This window comes from Hyaena hyaena, unplaced genomic scaffold, assembly GCF_003009895.1.
Source record: "Hyaena hyaena isolate Hyena2069 unplaced genomic scaffold, ASM300989v1 scaffold_63, whole genome shotgun sequence".
NCBI classification, from domain to species: domain Eukaryota; kingdom Metazoa; phylum Chordata; class Mammalia; order Carnivora; family Hyaenidae; genus Hyaena; species Hyaena hyaena.
The window spans coordinates 940221-960814 of NW_024080695.1; the positions used below are offsets into that span (position 1 = coordinate 940221).

A 20594-nucleotide genomic window follows, 5' to 3' on the forward strand; every position below is an offset into this window, starting at 1 on the left:
AAATTGTTAGCCATTTTCTCCTTGGATATTGATGCTTCGTTATTCTTTTTGTTCTTTTTAGTTTTTATTTCATAATCATAAACTTAACTCTAATCCAGCTAGACTTGGAGGGGAGCAGGGATAATGGGGGCCCGTAGAACTGCTGCAGAATCACAGAGCTTATAGGGTATTTCAGGCCGATGGGAGTGAAGGGGTGCTCTTCTGAGCTACCAAAGGAACGGTGTGGTAGTTAAGATAAAAGATGAAAGGCAAGTCAGATTTCTTAGATTTTTCCAGTCGGCAGTGATGATCTTCCTGGTGGTCTTGCCATTCCTGGACTCAAAGCGCTCCGTGCCTTCCACGGTGTTCACGCCCTTTCATCGTGCTTGCCGTCCGAGCATTCAGTATGGGCGGTGCTCATGCAAAACTGGGAGCCCTTCGTGTTGGGTCTGGCATTTGCCATGGATGAGGTGCCAGGACCTGTGTGCTTCAGGATGACAGTCTTGTCATCAAATTTCTCCCCCTGGATGCACTGGCCACCAGTGCCGTTATGGCGTGTGAAGCCACCACGCTGGCATATAAATCCCAGAATGATCCTGTGAAAGCAGGCACCTTTGTAACCAAATTCTTTCTCCCCAGTGCTCAGAGCACAAAAGTTCTCTGCTGTCTTTGGACTTTGTAAACAGCTTGAAGGAAATGTGGCCCAAGGGCTCACCATCCATAGTGATGTCCAGGAACACGGTGGGGTTGACCATGGCTGGGCCACACGGGGAGGCTCTGGGGTGGCGGCGTCTGCACACTCTTCACTCTTCTCTGCCTGTAATTCCAGCAGATGTGTGTAGTGGACTTTCGTAGTCTGTCTCTTCTGTCAGAGTTGTTTCTCCTTGTCTCCCTGTGCTGGTCTCTGGGGAATTTTTTCAAATCTGTCTTTTAATTTAGTAATTCCTCTTTATTTTGTCAGAGCTGCTATTCATTAGTTGGTTTGTAAAGAATTTTTTTCAGGGCGCCTGGGTGGCTCAGTTGGTTAAGCGTCCGACTTCAGCTCAGGTCATGATCTCGCAGTTAGTGAGTTCGAGCTCTGCGTCAGGCTCTGTGCTGACAGCTTGGAGCCTGAAGCCTGCTTTGGATTCTGTGTCTCCCTCTCTCTTTCTACCTTCCTCCGCTTACACGTGCTCTCTCTTTCTCTCTCTCTCTCTCGAAAATAAACATTTAAAAAAATTAAAAAAAAGAATTTTTTCAATATTTTATTTCTGGAAGTTCTGTTTGGTTTCTTTTTCAACTCTGTTCATTTTTGATAGTCTCTGAGGCTTGTCCTATTTGTGGTTATTTTTTGAACATTTTGTACATAGGTATTCTGTGTTCAGTATTAGTATCCGAAGTCTTTGAGGGCCTAAATGTATGGCTTATTGCTTCTGATGATGGTCACTCATGGAGTGACTCATCATGGAGACTGTTTTTGGGTTTATTGAACTTTTGACTGAGACCTTATATTTGGTTGACTTTAACCTGGGGAAAAAACGGGATCAATGTTGAGGATGTTTTTCCTGCGAGGGCTGTATTTACTTCTACTGTGAGCCAGGGTCACTGCCCATCTGAGCCCATTCCACCCTCTTCAGAGTTTGATTAGCTCCTTCTTTCATTTGCCTTCAGCAGTGCTCATTTTTGGTGTTTGACCTTTGGTAATGCTGCCCCTTGTGAGTGAGTCCCGTTTGGAGTTACTGGTTTCATTCTGATGGTTTTGGGCCTTTGTTTTTGTTTTGTTTGTTTGTTTATATGAAACTTGGAGGTTTCATATATTTCTTACGTGTGAATAGCAATTGTTCTTTTTGTTTTTTTAATGGAAAACCTTATTGAGTCATAGGGCCTCTCAAATAATTGCCTTACTTGATCTCCCAGTGGTAATTACTAGTAATGGAAATAGTGGTTGTGAATGTGGAATAGTGGTTTCACACTTAGGAAAGCATATTCAGTATGAGGTGATGGTAGAATGCACACTTTGGAGGGTGAGTGGAGTGAAGCGAGATGTGTTGGCGTCTTGGCGTAGGGGAGCCGGCTCTGGCTGGGCCGGCGTGAGGGACTTTGGTAGTAAAGTCACGACTTGACTTGGTTTTATCATCTGTAAGATGACTGGATGACTTTTAAAGTTCTGCTGCTAAAAATGTAAGCTTCGAAGCTTTTCTCTCACTGCCCTCCCTTCCCCCCCCCCCCATTATTAATAAGCATTATTTGAGGTCTGTGCTCCGAACACTGTGTTGGGAATGTCAGAAGGTAAAGTGGTGTAGTAGCTCCTGCCTTCAGTAAGCTTGCAGTCCCGCTTTTGTATTAAAACTTGACCGTACAGAGCAGTAATGTGCTCTGTCAGAGGGAACTCTCAGCAGTGCTGAGTAAATTCACTCATTTAATTGTAAACCAGGGAAGTAGATAATGCTATCATTTTCATTTTACAGACAAAGCAACTAAAGCTTATATAGAGAGATGAAGAAATGTGCCCAGGATGACCAGAGCTAGTAAGAGATGAACCAAGATCAGGATCCAGGCCAGGCAGTTTAGCCCTGGGGTCTGCACTCAGTGTGGATTGAGTGGGGGTTATTAATCAGTTAGCACTGAGAGGCAAATGGAATTTTGTTGAAGACCCAAGCCAGATTCTTTCTGTACCAATCTGATCAGGCAGATTTTGGAAATATAAACAGCATGGAGTACATTGGAGTTCACTTAAATTTGTTTAAGCAGATGGTTGGCTGGCTTATCTTTAGCGCCTCGCCCTGCATTGTTTCAGAGCCACAGCCAGCAGTGTGAGCCAGGGCGCTGGGTGAGGGATGTCAGCGTGAGAGTCTCCCTTAACCTGGGCTACTGTGTGTTGGTAGAGTACAGTAGTTTTTTAGTTAAAATATAAAAAGGTAAAATGAGTTTATAATAGAATGCTATTTTTAATTAAAATAATGTGTTTTAACATTTAGTTGGTTAAACCTAATGTTCTTGAAGTTTTTGAAGTGAATTTTTTGGCATATTACTTTTGTATTCCAGTCAGAAACTAGATATTTAAAATAGTTCCTATTTATCAGGTATCCGTTCTGTGTCAGACATTGTGCGAGATATTTTACGTGTATTGTTTCTAATTGCCCCAATAGCCTGGGGACATGCGACTTGTGTAGTTCCTGACTGATGACCCAGAGGTGCAGGGCGGGCGGTGTAGACATGAGGAAGCGGGGCGCAGGGCTGGCCCGGGCACCCCAGGGCCTGTCAGGAGGGGACCAGCTCGTGTGTGTCTGTGGAGAGGCGATTATCGGCGATGAGATAAGTGGAAAACGTCATTCATGAAAATAAATTCCAGATGGATTAAGGACATGTGTTTGTAATTATAGAGACTCGGGGGAAGCACAATAGAATGTTTATCAGAGAAGGTTCCTGAAAACCATCTGGGAGGATTTGGGGGCCCACGTCTGTGAGGGGATGAGCAGTGTGTCTTTAAGAGAAGACTTCAGAGGGAGAAGTTTGCATACCTCAGTGTGCAAAATACTAACATATTTGCTCATTGACAAAATTATAGACGATAATAGTCTGCTGAATCAAGTATGACAAAAAATCAATAGGTATACTATTTTTTTTTTTTAATTTGTAGGAGTAACTACATCACAGGTTTGAGAGGTAGGTGGACAAAGAAATTAATAGACCTTGTGAGAAATTTGAGATGTAAACAAACACTTGAAAAACATTCCTCGTCACCTGCAGTCAGAGAAATGACAAGGCAGCCACTTCCAATCTGCTGGAGCAGGGAAATTTCAGTGATACCTCTGCTTCCTTCTCAGAGTATGTGAGCCAGAAAGGAAGTAAAACTTTATATTTCATCCTAACCCATTTGGGGGTTTCTTTTACTTTTCATTCCACCGTCAGGTTTACCCTTCAAGCAGTGGTTTCAGACACAGTTTTCAGGTATTTCATTCGGCAACTGCTTTTTGAGCTCCGCCCCAGGCAAGGTCCTGCAACTAGCATTTCCTGGGATGTTTATTTGCCATGTTACAATTATTTGAGAGTGCTTTGCATTTAAAAAAAAATTTTTTTTAAATGTTTGTGAGAGAGAACACGAGCAGGGGAGGGGCAGAGGAAGAGGGAGACCCAGAATCCGAAGCAGGCTCTAGGCTCCGAGCTGTTGGCACAGATAGCTCGGAGCCTGACGCGGGGCTCAAACTAACCAACTGAGAGATCATGACCCGAGCTGAAGTCGGATACTTAACCGACTGAGCCCCCAGGCACCCCAAGAGTGCTTTGCATTTTTACTGGCTTGTTAAAATATGCTGTAGTTTTTCAAAAGTGTTCTGAACTGTCGTGTGGAAGTAATTTTGAAGTGTAGTATGTATGCCATGCTTTTGGGACCCGAGCAGAATTGCCTCCCCTAAGTACACAGAACGTTGCTATTCATTTGAAGCCTGGATCTGAACACTCTGATGGGTTTCTATATTATATAACCCCAAGAAGGTCAGGCTGCAAAACCAAGGCTCAAGATTTTCTTAGACACACAGTATAAAGTACTTGGGAAAGAATGAATTATTTGCTCATTGCACAGCTGGGTTAAGTTTAGGTTAAAAGTGCTAGTATTACTTACTTAGGTATTAAGTGACAGAATGAAAGGGATAAACTTTTTTTTCTCCTTTGAAAAGAGGGATTGGCTTCTGCTGGGCTTACCCAGGGTCTCCTATAGGGATAAACTAGTAATGTTCACCCTGTGTCTTGAATTTCTTCCACAGTCCAGTTACTAATGGCCACTTAACATGTCTGGATAAAATCGACAGTAAGTGGTTTCCAGAATGTGACTCTTTTTGGCTGTCCTCTAAGTTGTTTTTTTCCCTTGAATTAAAAAGGTTTCATTTCTAAAATTTTAATCAATAGCCATATCATTTTAAGGTTTAATTTAATTAATTTATTAATTTAGTTATTTAGTTAGCTGTTTTTTAAAGTAAGCTCCACACCATCGTGGGGCTTGAACTCCTGAGATCAGGAGTAGCATGCTCTAACAATTAAGCCAGCCAGGTGCCCCATGATTTTAAGGTTTTTAAAAGCACCGTGCATGTACAGATGTTTAGTTCTTGCTTTTAGCCATTTTGTTTTCATTTTTAGCCAAAAGGGGTTTGTAAAAATTACAGGTTTTCCCTCAGTCCCAAAATATTTAGTACTTTTTAAAATATGGGGTTTATAAGGGCACCTGGGTGGCTCAGTTGGTTAAGCGTCCGACTTCGGCTCAGGTCATGATTTCATGGTTTGTGTTCGAGCCACGTGTCAGGCTCTGTGCTGAGAGCTCAGAGCCCGGAGCCTACTTTGGATCTGTGTCTCCCTCTCTCTTTCCTCTTCCCCTGCTCACGCTCTGTCACTGCCTCTCTCTCTCTCTCTCTCTCTCAAAAATAAATAAACATTAAAAATTTTTTTAGGGGCGCCTGGGTGGCTTCGTCGGTTAAGTGTCCGACTTTCGCTTAGGTCATGATCTCGCGGTTCATGGGTTCGAGGCCCGTGTTGGGCTCTGTGCTGACTCCCAGCTCAGAGCCTGGAGCCTGTTTCAGAGTCTGTCACTCCCTTTCTCTCTGACCCTCCCCTGCTCACGCTGTCTCTCTCTCTCTCTCTCTCCTAGAAATAAATAAAACATTAAAAAAATTAAAAAAAATTTTTTAAAAACCCTATAAAATATGGGGTTTATATTTGAGAGCTGTTGACATTCATTAACGAACATAAAATGATTCTAGAGAATTTTAACTACCAAGGTTCATTTGTTTAGTATTTATTTTTAATGTGTTTTATTATATTTGAGGCTTTTGAAAACTGGCAGTTTTATTAATCAAAATATTCAGTTAAGTAGAGCTTGCTGTTTAACAGCCATGTCTGTCTACTCAGTATCTTCAGGGAGTTCCTCTGGTACTCGTTCCTCTGAAAGTCTCGATCTGGCTCGGTGGGTGGGATACGAACATGATGCCGCCTGTGACCGAGGGAAGGCGTTTCAGGCTCCAGCTGCCATGATTCCTCTGGCAGGTGCGAGGACTTCAGCAGCCAGCCGGCATGTGGAGCACTCACGTTCTCTCAGCAGTCGTGTGAGGCGGACACGATTGACCTCCTTCTAGCCATGAAAAACCTGAGGTACAGATAGTGAGCTTGTCCTGGATACCCTCGTAGTAAGCGTCTGGGCTGGGGCTCCAACCCTGGCGGACCCTCCCTTCTTCGCTTTCACGGCCGCTGCCTTCCCCACGGTTGTGGGGCCCGAGGGCTGTCCACTCAGTCCTCACCATGTGCGCCCTCCCTTAGAATATTCATTTCAGGCGGGCTCAGGCGGACAACCGAGCCGTGGCGTCACGGAGACAGCGGAACAAACAGCCTGTCCTCACTTCAGCCAGCAGAGACTGGGGGGTCGGGGGGCCGGGAGCGGATGACAGAAGCCCCTGTGCAGCCCTGTTGGCTTCTGCCGCTGTGCCTGCTTGTTACATCGCTGCAGTGCTGTGGTGTTCCCGCCGTGTGAGTAACCTAAAGTACTGCCCGTGTCCTGCGTATTGCTCTTGAGATCATTTTTATGACTAAATACTTCCCCATTCTACTCCTTTGTGACTATTAAACTCTTGCCCTGATACTGATTCGTGTATTTTTCAGGTGAAACATTCTCAGGCTGGTGTTGTTAGTCCCTCCTGATGTGTTTAACTAGCTTGCGGAGTGGGTTTTTTCTTCCTCATCAAATCTGTATCGAATTTTCTGTACTCACGTGTGTGTGGCCAGCCTGTGCTCCCTGTCTGGCTCGACTAGATCTTCTGCAGTCTCTGTGAGCGTCACTGGATTACCATGCACACTTCGTTGTGAGGTCTGGAATTCTTTCTCATTTTCCGGCCTTTGGGAGTTATACTTGCTTGAATCTTCAAATCTGGTCAGCTAGAGACACGTAGAGCCACCGCCTTTGGGAATTGACGTAAGTCTTGGAAATGTAAAACCCGGGCACCTCTAAACACAGAACCCAATTTGATATACAGATTGTCCATTTGCTGTCTGGAGCTTCCTCGTGAGTGGCAGACAGAGATTTGGAGTCAGTTTAGTTAGCTGCCTGTGTCCCCAGGGTCTCTTCAGTCATACGTCAGTTGTGATTAAATGAAGCAAAATGATGCTTTTCTTACAGTCAGATGCTCTAGAATCCAGATGCTTAGATTAGCATTACCAATCCAGAATGTTAGACTGGACGTGTGTGTGTCTCTCTCTCTTCCCCTGTATTTATGTGTATAAAGTGTGAGCCTGTGAATACAGGAGTGAATGGTACGGATGAGTCTTGCCTGCTGGGTTTATATGCTATTAGTGGGACAGTAATACTAATCTCTGACAGTAATGCTAATAACGAACACTTGAATGCTTCCTATGTGTCGGATACTAAGCATTTTACATGCGTTGAGGTGGTACTGTCCTTTGACCTTATTACTTCGCATGTGGGAAATGAGGCCAGAGAAGTTGAGAAATTTTCTCAGGTGTACAGAGCCAGTAAATGGCTGAGCTGGGATTTGAACTCAAGCAGTCTGGCTCCAGAGTCGTGCTCTGAAAGTGGTGATGAGTACATTGAAGGCAAAGAAAACCCAGGGTGATTTGACAGAGGTGGGAGTAGGGGCTACTCTAGGGTAGGCAGGGAAACTAATCTCAAATCTTAGAGGGGAAATTTGACTAAAAACTTACTCCTAAAATGCGGAGTAAGACACTCGGCGAAGCTGGAGTACGTTTGTTGTGGGCAGAGAGGAGGGCAGGTGTCCGGCTGTCAGGCTGGGAGGGGTCGGGTGGGTGTGTTTGCGGACAGAAGGGAGGCTAACGCATCTGGGACATCCTGGCAGAGAGATGGCTGGGGGCCCCGCCCTAGGAGGGTCCCTGCCGGCTGCGGTCAGGGGTTTGGGCTTTATTCCAGGGACTGTGGGAAGCCATCGGGGGGTATTAAGCAGGGGCAGGACATGGTTTGATTCGGTGTTTATGGAGAACAAGTTATAGGGGTTCGAGGGTAGAAGCAGGGAGACCAGACTAGGGGGAGACAGAGTCGTGTTTTGGACAAGTTAGGTTTGAGTGGACCTTTTCGTATCTTCGTTTGCTTATTTACCAGAATGTAAATGAAATATTTTAATGCTTGAAGAAAACGATGAGAAACAAGCTTGGTTTTATCCCCAGGCAAATGCCGGTCCTCACTCCTGGCCTTGCCTCTGGCTGCCCCTGTGCCCGGAGTGTCCACACGCCCTCAGCGTCTGCGATGTCCCCTTCCCGAGTCCCCTTCCGCCGCCGCCTCAACGTTGCCACCCGCTGCCCGCCTCCTTGTCTTCCCGGCCCCGCCCGCAGCGCTTCTCCCCTTCCACCCCCGTCGGCCTGCCCCTCTGCCAGGGTCTGTCACGTGTCTGCAGGCTGAGTGCGGAGCCTTTTCGAGCTGGGACTGTCCCCTCCACTGCAGTAGTGTCTTGTCTATGGAAATGGCACCATTTTGAAAAGTGAAAACTAATGAAGGTATGCAGTTTGAGGCATAATTTTCCTTTGTCTGAATTTGATTTTGACTTTTTTTGGTTTATGGTTATTAAGGCTTTTCATAATTTCTCCTTTCAGATATCATCCAGAATTTTTAAAGACTTCAGAGGTTATTTGGATGTTAACATAGTGGTAGCGATAGTGAGGAATAAATCATATGTGTGTGTATGTGTGCGTCCTACGTCCTAGGCGTGTCCAGTAATCATCGCCGTTTGTAATGTGTACACTGTCTGCCAAACACTGCTAAGTGCTCTCCAGACAGCATTTTGGATTTTACAATAAATACCCCTCAAGGTTTCCGGCACCACAGCCAGCTTTTAGATGAGAAAACTGAGTCCCAGAGAGAAGTTAAAGTAACTTGTCCAGGGTTACACAATTAGTTACTCTCATTTGGCCTTGATCAGACCCTAGACACACACTAGGCTGCTGCTGTCTGCCAGTGATTCCCTGTGTGCTGAGCCTTCTCCTTTTCTTTAAAAAAATTTTTTTTTAATGTTTTATTTATTTTTGAGAGAGAGAGAAACAGCACGAGCAGAGAGGGACAGAAAGAGAGGGAGACACAGGATCTGAAGACAGCCTCCAGGCTCTGAGCTGGAGCACAGAGCCGGTTGTGGGGCTCGAACCCATGAACCGTGAGATCATGACCTGAGCCAAAGCCAGATGCTTAACTGACTGAGCCACGCACGCGCCCCACCTTCTCCTTTTCTGAGCCTCAGGTTTCCTGCTTTTAAACTGAAGGGGGTCAGGGGCACCTGGGGGACTCAGTTGGTTAAGCTTCTGACTTGGTCTCAGGTCATGATCTCGCGGTTCATGAGTTCAAGCCCCACGTCGGGCTTTGTGCTGACAACTCAAAGCCTGCAGCCTGCTTCAGATTCTGTGTGTGTGTCTCTCTCTCTGCCCCTCTCCAGTTCATGCTTGGTTTCCCTCTGTCTCTCAAAAATAAATAAACGTTAAAAAAATTTATAAAATGAAGGGGTCAGATTTAAGGGGTCTACTACGGAGACCTTTACAACATCGAGTCAGAAAGACTGTAAGGTCCTCACGTCTGCTCTGCTGCCTCCTGACTCCTCAGGCTGACACACTTACGGAGCCCCTCCTGTGCACCAGATAGGGTGAGACGCCGTTAGGCCACGGGAGTTCAGAAAGCCTGGCCTGTCTCTCGCCATTAGCAAGTGGGGCCACGTTCCCCTAACAGCTGCAGGCTTCAAGGCCAGTGCGATAGCAGGCCTCTTCTTTAGCGCCAAGCCTTGCCCGCCCTTCTCCAGCACCCAGGGGACGTGCATTGGATCTGTTTGCGTCTTAGAGAAGGAAGTGCCCTTTGGTACCACGAGGGCAGGAACTCCAGGACTTTTGGCAAGTTGGAAGTCATGGCTGCAAAGTAGAACCAATATGGATTTAAAGAAATACACCATTTTAATCAGCCAGTACTGCTGTAAAGAAGTAATTCAGTTATAGATGATTCTGATAAGAACAGAATCATTTTGGAGGAGAGACTGGGAGGGGCTCATTTAACCCTTTACGTTGTCAACTCTGTTCTTGTGGTCTCTTCTCAGGGTGAGACATTCGCTTAGAACTCACACTTTATCACCTGTACAGTCAGGACTGAGACTTATAACAGTGTATATTAAACTATAAAACCGGGAACAAATGTTTGGTATCATCATGCTGCTGGAAATACAATGTACTGTGTACTCTGTTCATTATATATATTTTTAAGAAATTTTAATGCTTTTTATTTATTTCTGAGAGAGAGAGAGAGGCAGTGTGAGCAGGGAAGGGTCAGAGAGAGAGGGAGATACAGAATCCGAAGCAGCTCCAGGCTCTGAGCTGTCAGCACAGAGCCTAACACGGGGCTCGAACTCACAAACTGAGATCATGACCTGAGCCGAAGTCAGATCCTTAACCTACTGAGCCCCCCAGGTGTCCCTATGAATTACAATTAAAAAAAAAAAAAAAATATATATATATATATATATATATATAAGCAGTAAAGACTCTCCTGCATCTGTGTCCTCCCTCTATCCAGGTCCTTCTCACTTCTTACAAGTACAAGGGAACCACCACTTTGTTTCTTGTGTATTCCTCTTTCATTTCTTTATGCAAATACAGGCAAATGCAGGTATTGTTTTATCTCTCCTCTCCCCCATGAAAAGCCACCACACATACATCATTCTTTGCATTTTGCCTTTTTCACTTGACAGTATATTCTTATTCTTGTGAGAATTAGACCGTCTACAAACTTGTGTGCTCATAATTATAGCGTAAAGGTTTTCATTTTCCATCAGCGGGCATAATTACATTTCAGAGAATATACTTTTGGCAGAATTTCCCTTAGGCTTATGCTTGTGATTTTAAGTACTTCCTGACTAGCTCCAAAGAGGAAAACCTGGCACGGTTTTCCGAAGTCCCAGAGTTAATAAAGGCGCTCGCAGCTCGACTTCGCGTGTGCAGAATATGCATTTCTTAGTGCGCTTGGCACTTGGGCCTCCGTCTGTGAGCCCTAGCTGACGATCTTCAAAGTCCCCTTTTATCGTTTGTCTTTCACAGGAACCAATTACTTCACAAATAGGAACATTTAGTTACTGACCATTATGTTCTGAAAAAACTGTTTGTTTTTGTGGTCAGTATGTTTAATCTTTCATATAACCTTGCCAGACTTCCCCACCTTCTTCCCCCCCAGAAAGAGAAACAGAAATCCAGCTCAGACCCTTAGTGATTAGTAAGCCACTCTCATAGAATGAAATCCAGGAAGACTTTTGTTTCAGTAAAACTCCATTACTTCAATAAAAATATAGTGAAAACTAAAAATAGTAATTGAAGGACAGTAATAGGATCATGAAGGAGCAAAAATAGAGAAAGTCGTAGGCACTACCAGAGGATGTGCCAGAGGATGAAGTTAAGTTTTGCCCTTGATTAAATGTGCTGGTTCAGGGCACATGGCTTAGAGTTGTGCATCAGAATAGTAATGGCTATGGAGACTCCGCTGTGGAGTGGGGGTTATTTGTTAAATTGTGAGGCACCGTATTTAGAAATTTTTCTCCCAGATTCCTCTCTTGAAATCTGAATTGCAGTTTCCTTTGTGGGATTTCTTATTTTTTTCTTTTTTTAATTAAAAAAAATTTTTTTTTACATTTATTTATTTTTGAGAGACAAAGTGTGAGCAGGGTTGGGGCAGAGAGAGAAGGGGAGGCAGAATCTGAAGCAGGCTCCAGGCTCTGAGCTGTCAGCACAGGGCCCGATATGGGCCTTGAACTCATGAATCATGAGATCATGACCTGAGCCAAAGTCAGAAGCTCAACCGACAGAGCCACCCAGGAGCCTCATGTTCTCGAAAAACATTTGTTTGGGGCGCGCAGCTGTTCAGTAGGTGGAACTTACAACTCTTGATCTTGGGGTTATGAGTTTGAGCCCCATGTTGGAGATAGAGATTACTCAAAAAATAGAATCTTCTAAAAAAGGAAAAAAAAAGCACTTGTTTGAGAGTAAACTCATCAACATGAGCACATGTGCCATCGGAAAGTGCTGGATGTCACGTTAAAATTTTTCTGGGCGAAAGCAAAGTTTGTGAAATCACCGGTGGAGGATGACTTTGTATTTCTTCACCGTTCATGCGCTGAACAGATCTTTACTGAGGCCTGTTCTGTGCGGAGCGGCAGGGAGAGAGTGCTCTGCTTTCCTGCCCTTGGCCAGTGTTCAGCTTTCACTTCTTGTACAGCAGGTGAGGGATGAGTTCGGCATTTGGACCGAGTGGTCTTGGGTCCACAGCCTGACTTGACCCTTTATTTGTCTTGAAGTGTCAGGAACTTGAAAGTCAGAGTCCGTTTTTCACCTGCAAATGAGGAGCTCTCACAGGGTTGTTCAAGTGGGCGGAGCTGGGTGGGGGCACGGCGCTCTGCGGGGGGGCCTTTGGCGCTGCCCTAAAGTCCCTGCGCTTCCTAGGTGCTTGTCCTCAGCTGGATTAGAACAATCAGGTGTGGAGTTTGAGAGTCATAGAAATGATAATTATTTCTCTATCTCATTTTCTCATTTCCCCCCAAGGTGCTTTAGGCTGCATTGTCTCATTTGATTCATTACGTTAGGGAGATATTTCCACTTTATGGATGAGGACTTGGTCCTTGTTGAAGTTCTGCAGTGGAAGGAGTGGGACTGACCACTGACGTCTGGTCCAGGGGCTTGGCCACTGCCTGGGCGGAGGGCCCCGTCGTCAGCATGTGACTACAGGCTCCAAACCGTAGTCTTACTTTCAAATTCTTGTTTTACCTTTTATGGCTCTGCACCCTTAAACAAGCAACTAGACTCTGTAATAGTACCCCATAGGATTGATTAAGAAACTATAGTTAGGGGCGCCGGGGTGGCTCAGTTCTACTCTTGATTTTGGCAGGTCATGATCTCACAGTCGTGAGATTGAGCCCTGCGTTGAGCGTCGAGCTCCGTGCCGAGCATGAAGCCTGCTTAAGAGTCTCTCTCCCTCTCTGCTCTTCTTCCTGCTAGCTCTCTCTGTCTCTCAAAATAAAGAAATAAACATTAAAAAAGAGAGGAAGCTTTAAAGAAACCATAGTTAAAAGAACAACAGCTGGTATATATGACTGTATACAAAAATGAAATAAACCGTGGAAGATTTAGGCTGGGAACTTGTTGATTAAGCATTCATCGTCAGGGGAGAGAGGCCCAGGATGACCCACCCATATCATTTCCTGACTAAAAGGAGCATAAATGTGGGCCACAAGGCTGGGAAGCATTGCTTTGATTCAATTTTACTTTTTATTTTTTTCTTTCTTTTCTAATTTGATCTGTGCTGGGACGACATGTGGGCGGGGTTAGTGTGTGGTGTCTGGAGCAGCCGCTCTGGAGCCGGCAGTTGGAGTTGATGCTGTCACCTTGTGCTGGCTACTTCCCTGCTTTGTGCCTCTGTAATCTCATCTGCGGGAACGCATGAGTTCATACGTGTACAATTGAAGTTTAAGTCAGCACTTAACCAAATAGTAAGCAGTGATTATTTTAAAGGGGACTTTTGAGCAGTTTCATCAGCAAGGGGACATCCGGAGACACAGGAATAGAAGTGATCCGATCAGAGTTATTAAAGGCTTTTACTTAGCATCGAGGTCCCTTGCGGGGCACGACACTCAGTCAGCCGGAACCGGTGGAGAAGAATCTCACACACAAGGTGGGTGTTTGCCTGCTACGGGAGTGGAGAGCGAGGCTGGTACTGTGGGCGGTGAGGGCTTCTCACTCACTATGCTCGTGTCTGTTTTATTTGGTAGAGTGCACCCACGTTGGACTCCCTCCTGCCAGGAGATACTAGGGACTCCTCTTTCGTTGGCTGGCATCAGACTTGGAGGGTTCCAGACTTGTAGGTTTCTAAGAGCTTATCGAGAATTTTTGGCCCTGGATTTTGTGTCTGCTTTCCCAGCCCCGGTGCCAGCCAGGATGTGCACTGTCCGCACAGCACTGTCCCGGCCCTTTGCCTGAGCTTAGCCTTCAGTGTCAGCTCCTCCTGTTCAAAAGCTTGTCACTCTTTGGGGTGCCTGGGTTGGTTCAGCGACTGGCTCTTGGTTTTGGCTCAGCTCATGACCTCATGGTTCATGAGTTTAAGCCCCGAGTCAGGCTCTATGCTGACAGTGCAGAGCCTGCTTGAGATTCTCTCTCTCTGCCCCTTTCCCTGCTTGATAGATACCGTCCACCAGGTGACTGCTCCCTGCCCTGAGCCTCCTGGAAGCTACTGCTTAGTTCTAAATGCGTCTCTTCCATGAGGCTTTCCTCACAGCCTCTGTGTTAGTTTCTTGGGGCTATGACACAGAGCACCATCGCCTGGGTGGCCCAGACCGTGGAGATTCGTTGTGCCTCAGCTCTGGAGGCCGGAAATGCAAGATTGAGGTGTCGGTGCGCTTGGTTCCTTCTGAGGCCGTGAGGATAAATCTGTTCCAGGCCTTTCTGCTTGCTGCTGGTGACTTGCTGGCAGTCTTAGCTGTTCCTTGGCTTGTATATGCCTCAGCTGACCCCTACCTTCCTCACATGGCGTTCTTCCTGTGTTCAAGTCTGTATCTAAATGTCCTCATTGATAAGGACACCAGTCATACTGGACTAGGGGCCCAAACTGTTCAATTATGGCCTTGTTTTACCTAATTACATCTGCAGTGACCCTAATTTCCAAAAAAAAAAAAAAGAATTTTAGGGGGACACAGTTGAGCCCTTACCACCCTCATGCTGCTCTTTCTACCTGCCACGGTCGGACACTTCTCCCTTGCTGATATGTAAGCAGGTTTCTGTCGTGGCATCAGGAGTGTTTGGTTACATTTATTTGTCCATCATCTACTTACTTTCTAACTTTTGATCTCTAGTGCCTCGCACATAGTGAGGAAAGTAGCTGTAGTGGAGACCTGTTAAGCACCAGGACATAATAGAAGTAAAGGAAGGTACTGCAGAGGTCACTTCTTTTCTTGTTCTCCTGGTGACAGTTCCAAAGGCTGTCTGGAGTTAGGTGTCAGATGGTCAAGGACACCTGCAGAAAGTACCCCTTTTATCACCACGTGAGCATTTTCAATACTCCTGATTTATTTTCCGTGGAGAAGTTCATTATCACCTGGCAGTCGTTACGGTTCCTGAGAAATGTTTTAAGGATAATTAGAAACTGACGTGACTTCCTAGCAGACACTTTATCCAGAGAATTTGGTTAACGGCCACCTTCTTGTTTCAGCCTTTGGTTTGAGTGTTCTGCCTTTAGAGACTCAGAAATAAACCCAGTGAACGGTTGGAATAGGCGGCCATTAGCAAAAGGTCTGTGCCAGGAATAACTGAGTCTGCCCACAAGCTTTAGAATGAGCCCAAAGATATTTTAGAGAAGTCAAAATTTGTCTGGTTTCTGATCTTAGGGTTAGAATATCTTTGGTAAGAATGAATATTCCAGGGCATACTTTGTCTTTTCCAGATCAGTAAATAATGCATGAGGCAGAGTGGCAGCTTGTGGGACATTAGACAAGGGAGGTTAATCTTAAAATATCCTTTCGTCCCAGTATCAGTGATTTCTGTGTGAAGGAACTTGCTGAAATGTGTTCATCTGAAGGCCGGCAGAGACCAGCTTTACGTAAGGTTTTGAGAGGTGCTTTATTCTAAGAGCAAGGAAAATTATGGAGCCTTTCAGACCATACAGAATATGTAGTGAATCCTGCTTTATCCTCCATCCAGCTTCGACAGTTACTAGCTCCGGACCAGTCTTGTTTGTTTTGCGTAAGCTTTACTCTTCCTCCCCACAGAGAAGCTTTAAGCAAATTCTGATGTTATGTTATTTCATCTATAAGTATTTCTATGTGCGTCTTACGTAGCTACTATAACCATAATAAGGTCACACCTCAATTTTTAACAATTTCTTAATGCCATCCAAGACTGGTTGATGTTCAAATGTAAGTGTTTCAGATGTCATTTTTAGATTTAGATCAGGATTCAGATAAAGACCTTTTATTAGCCATCAGGTTTTAAGCAGGGGGATTTGCAACTCTCTGGTTTCGCTGGGGGAATGGGTTGGAGTGGGGATTATTGGGAGACAGGAAGTAGGGAAACTAATTAGGAGGCAGTTGTGTGTCCAGGAGTGACATGGGCAGGGGTGGGTGCGAGATGTCACGCGGGCAAGCCAAGCTTGGTAGTCAAGATTCATCCAGACCTTTGGGTTCTGTTGAGTGCGATTGTGTATTTGAATGGATTGTTCCCAGAGATTTCATCGATTTTAAGTATCAACATATGAAGATTAGTGAAATCTTCAACTTTTTTTTTTTTTTTTTTTTTTAATTTTTTTTTTTAATGTTTTTATTTATTTCTAGGAGAGAGAGAGACAGCGTGAGCAGGGGAGGGTCAGAGAGAGAGGGAGTCACAGACTGAAACAGGCTCCAGGCTCTGAGCTGGCAGTCAGCACAGAGCCCGACGCGGGGCCCGAACCCACGAACCGCGAGATCATGACCTAAGCGAAAGTCGGACGCTTAACCGACTAAGCCACCCAGGCGCCCCTTCAACTTTTTACACAGGTAAAATTAGAGCAACTTGATAGAGTATTGAGATAGAGAAATGGTGATCCATTCTTGTCTTTTATCAATTTACTCAGCTCTAGTGCAGCTCATTTGCTATTGCGGCATCTTGTCTGTGTGATCATAATTATAGTATTGATGAATTTATATATAGAATAGAAAAATGTACAGGTTTTCACTTAAATGGTATAATCTCTCATGCCAAAGAATCTATAGTTTCATAATATTATATTGAGCAGATTTTAATATTTATGTTATAACCATTCATCTATTGTTAGACATTAACAACTATTGGGCTTGTTACTACCTTTTAAATTATTATTTTATTAATTAATTATTTTTATTTATTTCTAGGAGAGAGAGAGACAGCGTGAGCAGGGGAGGGTCAGAGAGAGAGGGAGATATTTTTTTGCATCTGTATTTCCCAATTTCTTTTCTTTTAAATTTGGATTAAGTAATAACTTAGTTGTAGAGACCTTCCTAGAAAAATTTGCTGTCTTAACATGCTTCTAAAAGCTAAGCTGATGAAACTTGAGGGCATAATTGACAAAAATAGGTTTGTGCTTTAATAATGGAATTATGTTCGGGACGCCTGGATGGCTCAGTCAGTTAAGGGTCCGACTTTGGCTCAGGTCGTGGGCTGGTGGTTCATGAGTTCGAACCCCATGTCGGGCTCCGTGCTGACAGCTTGGAGCCTGGAGCCTGCTTGAGATTCTGTCTGTCTGTGTATGTGTCTCTCTCTCTTCCCCTCCCCCACTCATGCTCTGTGGCTCTCTCAAAAACAAACATTAAAAATTATTTAAAAAATGGAATCATGTTTATTCTTATTAGGCTCAGAATATGTATACTTTGGTTTTGATTTAAATTTATAGACTTCCCTGTTGAAGGAAAGGAACACACGCATATCTGGTCTGCACTCTGTGTCTTACTCCATTCGCATGGCAATTTGTAGTAAAAAGAGAGCAGTCTCGGCCTCATCTGTAACGTGTTTTTCAGAGATTCGGTGATTTGCTCTGGGAACCAAGCACCAGTGAAGGTTGCCCCTAAAATGTGGCCTGTGTCTTTATTAATTGGTGAAAATGTCTTCAAATTGGGACTCATTTAGTAACAGAGAAGTAACAATACTGCATATTCTTCTTTCTCTTTTTTTAATCCTTGAAGTAGAATCTTTGTTTCATTGGCTCAGAACGTCCAGCTTCATTTACATCTAATGAAGAAACCTTAGACGACTGTTATTTTGTTCTTTGCGTCATTATTTTAGAACAAACTAGGTTAAAGTAAACAGATTAAACTAAAAATGTAAAGGATACCTTTAGAGACGAGTAAGTTTTAAAGACTACATTCAGGTCCTGGGTTTATTTATTGTGTGTTGATTTTTAGTCCCTGATTGTTTTTATACCTTGTCTTGGAGTCTTTGAAAGGTGTCACTTTAAGCATACTGTTATTTCTGTCCTATCTTTAGGTTTCATTCAGAAGAATAATATTTAAGTTGATCTCTGTCTTGAAGAAAAAGTTTTCTCCAACTGATTCTTTGGCTGTTTATACCATAAGATTTTTTTCATATAAACTTCTCTTTAAAGCCTCGCTGTTCACATTGTAGTCTAGGGTCAGTGCCACTGGTCTGACTCCTGAGACACGTAGCATCTCACACTGTTGATTTCATTCCTTCTCATCCCTTTGGGGACATTGTCCCCCCCACTGCTGCCTCTGTCCCCGCCCACGGTCTGGTCGTCCTCATTACGTGCGGTGTGGCTTAGAGGTGAAGCACAAAAGCCCTGCAGCAGATGGCCTGCGGTTTGAATCCCAGCCCTGCTCCTTCTCTTTTGAGTGGCCTGAGTTCCCTTGTCTACAAAGTGAGGAAAACTGTAGTGTCTCAGCAAATAGGGACGGGTGCCGGGCTGGCTTGGTCGGTGGAGCTTGTGACCCTTGATCTGGGGGCTGTAAGTTCAAGCCCCATGTTAGGCATAGAGATTACTTAAAATTAAAGTCTTTAAAAAACCCAACACCACCAAATAGGGGAGTTGAGAGGATCATGTACAAGCGCAAACCGGTGTCTGGCACACACTCCTTCCCTGAGCGCCGTGATGTCAGTGACAAGCTGTCCTGGGTCTTTGCAGCTTAAAGGAATTATCTTCTTATTCGTGGCTCATGATTTTGTGGACCAGGAATGAGGCACTCATGGCCGCTCAGTTCTTGTGCTCTTTGGGCTGTGCCACTGAGGTCACTTGATGACTTTCAAGTTTTTTTAAATTATTTTAATTATTACGTTGGTAAGAGTTATGTATTCTGGATGTAAATCTCTTCACAGATACATGATTTTCAAGTATTTTCTCCGTTCTGTGAGCTGTCTTTTTACTTTCTTATGTGTCCTTTGAAGCCCAAATATTTTTAGGTTTGAGGAAGCCCAGGTTATCTTTTCTTCTTTTTGTTGCTTCTCCTCTTCTCCTTTGCCTAACCTGGCGCCTCGCGGATTTACTCTCGTGTTTTCTTCTAGGAGTTGGACAGATTCTGCTGTTACATTTAGGTCTGTGTTCCATTTGGGATGAATTTTGTGTGTAGCGTGTAAGGAACGGGCACCAGTTACATCTCACTTGCTAATTTAACTAACTCTGAAAGCTCTGCCTTGCTTGTCCCGCGTGGCTTGAGGAGCTGGGTCCGCTCCCCATCACCTCTGCCCGCGGCTCCCGAGTCTGTTTCTCACCCCGTCTCTTCCTTTCCTTCTTGTTCTTAATTTATTAAAAAAAACTTTTATTTATATACAGCCCAATGCTGGGACTGTTCTAGGCGCTGGTTCTGCCCCTTGTGTGCACATTGTGTTCTGCTAGCCGGTGTCCCCTCCTCCCTGGCTTTAACTGCCGTCCCTGTGCTGGTGACTTCTGAATCTGCTTTCCTTTCTCAGTGAGTCTGTGACTGCAGCTTCCCCAAGGTGAGGACAGTGTCCGATTAATTTTGGTGCTTAGCACAATGGCTAGACCTAATAGGTGCTCAGTGAATACTGTGTACGTGTAGTTAAGTGGTCATTCAGTGTCTTATACAAACAATAGTAATTTAACTGGTTAGTAAAGGGTGCTGTGTAGAGACTTAGTGAAGGATATGATTTAGTATTTGAACCTCATTTCAAATAGAAAGATTGGGATTAAAAAGTGTAAATAAGTAGTCACAATAACAGATTTTTAAATTTGAGTCATTTGGGCATCTTCTAGGTTAGTCACAGATTAGGGCACGTTGACATTTTCAGGATCTGCCTTCTTTGAACTGTCAGGTGATGTTGACGAGGAACATTTCCCATTTGCGTGAATACAAATGTGTTTGGAGATCCTTTGCATAATCACTACTGACATAATTTTGGAAAAATACCATAAATCAGATCTCTTCAGAAATGAACTCTGCTGTTGGTAGGTCCCATCTGGGTGGGACACGCTTAAACCGTCTTGTCACAGTTTAACATCGAGTTCCTTGTCACTTTGACAGAAGACATAATAATTGCTTTGTGAGGTGGTTCTGTCGTGTGTGAAGAACAGTGGCAAGGACAGAGCGCGCCCTGGGTTAGCAGAAGGGCGGGAGGCGGCCGAGCAGCCGTGTGCCCCAGGCCACAAAGAAGCCTCACACGCCAGGGCTCTGATTCCACGGGTCACTGCGCTGCCGCGCTGGGGACTGGGTTCGTCAGGCTGGCGTGCTTGCCGTGAAGTGCTGCTGGACATTGACCCTGACACAACACTGTCTTGTGTGTTGATTCTGTAGGAGCCGAGAAAGACTGTACGATGAATGGTGACACACGGGCCGCGGTGGTGACCTCGCCACCCCCGACCACAGCGCCTCACAAGGAGAGGTACTTCGACAGGGTGGACGAGAACAACCCAGAGTACCTGCGGGAGAGGAACATGGCGCCAGACCTGCGCCAGGACTTCAATATGATGGAGCAGAAAAAGAGGGTGTCCATGATCCTGCAGAGCCCTGTAAGAGAGGCTCCTCCCTGCCCAGTGCCCTCCTCCCCCTCCTCTCTCCGCACCAGTGCTCCCCTCCCCCTCCTCTCCTCTCCGCACCAGTGCCCTCCTCCCCCTCCTCTCCTCTCCGCACCAGTGCCCTCCTCCCCCTCCTCTCCTC

General features: G+C 45.0%; 1 protein-coding gene and 1 pseudogene across 10 annotated transcripts in view; one reads left to right on the forward strand and one right to left on the reverse strand.

Moving 5' to 3' along the window:
• ADD1 (adducin 1) overlaps positions 1 to 20594 on the forward strand; it is an 87877-nt gene that overhangs the window by 19635 nt on the left and 47648 nt on the right. For all 10 annotated transcript variants that reach the window (XR_005528428.1, XM_039232061.1, XM_039232060.1 and 7 more), the window contains one exon: positions 20232 to 20446. Coding sequence is in view for 9 of the 10 variants with exons in the window: in XM_039232061.1 (XP_039087992.1) it covers positions 20252 to 20446 (195 nt within the window). In the remaining variant the exon portion in view is untranslated. The remainder of the gene's footprint in view (positions 1 to 20231; positions 20447 to 20594) is intronic.
• Positions 207 to 734, reverse strand: LOC120231825 (annotated as a pseudogene).